The 3,575-nt window shown below is 43.9% G+C and overlaps 1 protein-coding gene across 1 annotated transcript in view; it reads right to left on the bottom strand.

The window, feature by feature from the left end:
* Positions 1–2,063, bottom strand: part of LOC104493521 (scavenger receptor cysteine-rich type 1 protein M130-like) — a gene marked incomplete at its 5' end in the record, with an annotated part of 17,990 nt that extends 15,927 nt beyond the window's left edge. Inside the window, 2 exons of the mRNA XM_010136217.1 lie at positions 8–226; positions 1,749–2,063. Of these exons, the coding sequence (XP_010134519.1) occupies positions 8–226; positions 1,749–2,063 (534 nt within the window). The remainder of the gene's footprint in view (positions 1–7; positions 227–1,748) is intronic.
* Positions 2,064–3,575: the final 1,512 nt, after the last annotated feature.

Genomic DNA, 3,575 nt, shown 5'->3' with positions numbered 1-3,575 from the left:
CCTACACAGTGAAACTTTTCTTGCCAGATCAGTTCATGTCTGTCTCCAGACTGAGTTCCCCTCAAGACATCCACAGCCTGGCCACATTCTAACTCATTACATACAACAGAGGCAGTTTTGAAATCAACGTGTGAAAAACAGACTGTAGCCCAAGTTTCTTCTTGCTTTACTTTCAGATGTCCTGAGCAGGCAGTGTCCCCTCCACTCAGACGCAGCTCAGAGAAACCTGGAAAAAAACCCCAAGGAATCCAGTGTCAAGGGTTGGTTGTATTGACCTAATTTAATAACTCTCATACCTTGATGGGCAAGACACATGTAACTTCTCTGAGGACCATCGACACTTTTAAATGACCACTGTGGCAATTACGGTGTGCCACTGGCAAGTGAAAAAACGGTGTGGGGGAACGCTTATTTCCTAGCATTGAAAATACTAAACCCTTGGGAAGATACAGAAGCAGGGAAGTTTTGAACATTAGCCAGATGCTTGAGAAGTAGCAACCATTAAATATGTAAATAAATAGGCATTTACTAGTGAGTGTCCTCACGAGCTGTTCTGCTCATTGTTCAAATGAACATAAGCAGAAGGTGAAGTGCCCCAGGAAGAGGAAACAGAAAATGTTGCACACATTTTCAGAAAAGGCTGAAAAAACAGGCTGGTCAGACTCGGTTTGGTACCTGGGAAAAACAGGGAGTGAGTCCTCCTGGAACACATTTCTGGGCACAGGAAGGTGAATGGGAAGAGTCAGCATGGATTTACCAAGGGTAAATCATGCCTGTGTGACCTTAACACTTTCTCTGAAAAAAGCGACTGGATTTGTGGATGAGGGGAGACCAGCGTGTGTCATTTACCTCACATTTAGCAAAGCCTTTGACACTGTCTTGCACAATAGTCTCGTGTCCAAACTAGGATGTTACAGTCTGGGTGGGTGGAAAACTATATGGTTAAAAAGCTGATTGCATGGTCAGGCTCAGAGAGTAGTGATTCGTGTGTTGCACTCAATCTGGAGGTTGGCAGCCAGTGGAATACCACTTGTTGGGTCTTTCCTGGTACCTGTTCTGCTCAGCATCTTTACCAACAACCTGGAGGAAGTGATGAAATGCACTCTTAGTTTGATATCAGGGTGGGGAGACATAATCCTGAGGGCAGAGCTGCCATTCAGAGGGACCTAGACAGGCTCAATTAATGGGCTGACAGCAACCTTATAAAAATCAAAAAGGACAAATGTAAAGTCCTGAAGCTGGGAAGTAAAAATGTCTCACAACAGTACTTATTCAAGGAGCAAAATCAAGTACATATTGCAGAGGAAGGCAGGCAAACAGATGTTGGATTTGTTTGCTGTTGCAGACTGTCCACAAAGATCTGGAGAAGGGCAGTGGTATGGCATAACACAGCATTTTCTTGCTTATCCATCTGCACCTGCTCTTTTAGCCCCTATTTCTGGTCAAAGACAAGTTTAGTACCACTCTCTTGTTGCCTGGGAGAGCTGTGGTAGAAACAAATAGTGTTTCTTTTACTGCTCTGTGTCATTTACTATGTCTGCTTTCAATCTATGTCATTGCCGTACCCAGGCAAAGCAGACACACAGTTGTAGTCAGCAGAATTAATACTGGTGCAACTTGCTTTGGCTGAGCAGAGGCCGTGGAGAAAGTCTAACCTTTGTGCAGTACTTGGCTTTATCCAGCTAGGACAACGTTTGATCTCAGGCTCATAGTATTTTTCTATTATACAAGGTTGGATGACTTCTTACCCGAGCAGATCACGCCAGTATCAAAGTAGTGAGGGCAGTTGAAAACACCCCATCCTTTATGTGAGCAGTTCCACAGAGCGGATTCATCACCACGGCAATCAACTCGGTACAACCACGTTGGTCCCGTTCCTTCTCCAAAAGGAGCTCTGTTAAGGGCCTGAACAGCAGATCCGCATCGTAGCTGCTTACAAACAACCTCAGCATCTTGTATGGTCCAATCACCATCACACACAGTTCCCCATTGCTCCTCATGTTTTACTTCCACTCTCCCAGAGCAGGGGCCAGTACCATTTGACAGCCTCAGTTCATCGGCACCTTCATACACAGAGACAGAGCAAGGTTATGGAAAGGACAATGCTTAATCGTGATTGTATACAGCAGGTGGTTAATCAGATTATTGTTACTCTTCGTTTACTCTTAAATCAGACTTATTCGGTTCACCTTTCTAAAGTGAACAGTATCCTGAGGGACCGCTCGTCACTGATCTCTCCATTTGGACACAGAGCTGTTGACTGCAACTCTTTGGATGGGGCCATCCACTCTATCCCTTATCCATGGAGTAGTTCATCCATCAAACTGACATATATCCAGTTTAATGCCAAGAATGTCGTGTGGGACCATGTCACAGGCCTTACAGAAGTTAAAATAGGTGACGTCAGATGCTCCTGATAAGGCCTTTGGTGCTGTTTGTGTTTGTGTCACTGTAGCATGTTTCTGTCTCTGTGGCCAGCCGTGTACAGGTGTGTCTGTGTGTGTGGGCGCACGTATCTATATATCAGTATATGTGTGTTACAAATGTGTGTGCCTGTTGGGACCACAAGTTAGCCTTGCTACTGGTTGGACCTCAGGAAATAGAGCTGTAACTGCCTTGTCTCTTATGCTGCCTGATTTAGCAACCCCTGCACAAGAAAGATTTTGAAGAAGGTTTTTATCAATCAGTAATCAGTCATTTAAGCAGTGACAACATGAGAAAGATACATGCCTTAAAGCTTGAGATAAAGGCCAACCTCAAGTGAAGACAGGCATGCAATTGTTTGCTGGATAAAAATGCTCAATTGAATTACACATAGAATATTGAAATATTTGAAAAGAATTCTATGTTTCAGAGGAAAGCAAGCCCTGCAGCTTTTGTGGTGAACCTAAGAAGGCTGGGGCAATTTTAAAAAATTTAAGTCTGCCTCTTGATAACTAAATCTTTCTGTATTCTTCATGTTCATCTGTTAACCATTGCTGTTGGTTCATGCACCCCTTGGAATCAAGTTGTTGGATATGAGCTTTGTGTTTCTCAAGGAGAACACTTAAAAGGAGAAAATGGGGAAAAAAATGCTGTGTTGATGTTACTGAACCATGTGAATTGAAAGCCACTGGTGTTTAGAGCGTGAAATAAGACACGACAGAATGGGTGGAAAATCAAATGGTAGAAAACAACATTCAGGACCTTGGCATTTCCAGGTTAAGGAGAAACTACAAGCTAAGTGCACGCAAGAATCAGGAAAAGCGTGGCCACCACATATGAGACTTGACTTCGGTTTAATCAGATTTGAATTTCAGCATGTTATGGAACAGGAAATTCCCTGAAGAGGGCTGGCAACCTCTTCTGGGCCTGAAGAGTCGTTCCGATTGACCATATAGCTAGAGAAGGTTTGCTGGGCAGGCACAAAAGAAGCCTAGTAACGTTGGTCCCAACTTCGCACCGTTTCGAAACCTGATACACAATGGAAAATTAAAGCAGACACCTATAGGACAGGTTTGATCCAATCGTCAGTGACCTGACAATTAACGACCTTGACCTTCCCCGGTGACTTCACTCACACACTCTGCCCATGG

This window comes from Buceros rhinoceros, unplaced genomic scaffold (genome assembly GCF_000710305.1).
Source record: "Buceros rhinoceros silvestris isolate BGI_N320 unplaced genomic scaffold, ASM71030v1 scaffold825, whole genome shotgun sequence".
In the NCBI taxonomy this organism is placed as follows: domain Eukaryota; kingdom Metazoa; phylum Chordata; class Aves; order Bucerotiformes; family Bucerotidae; genus Buceros; species Buceros rhinoceros.
Note: the sequence above shows the minus strand (reverse complement) of the source record. Positions and strands in the feature narration are given on the sequence as shown.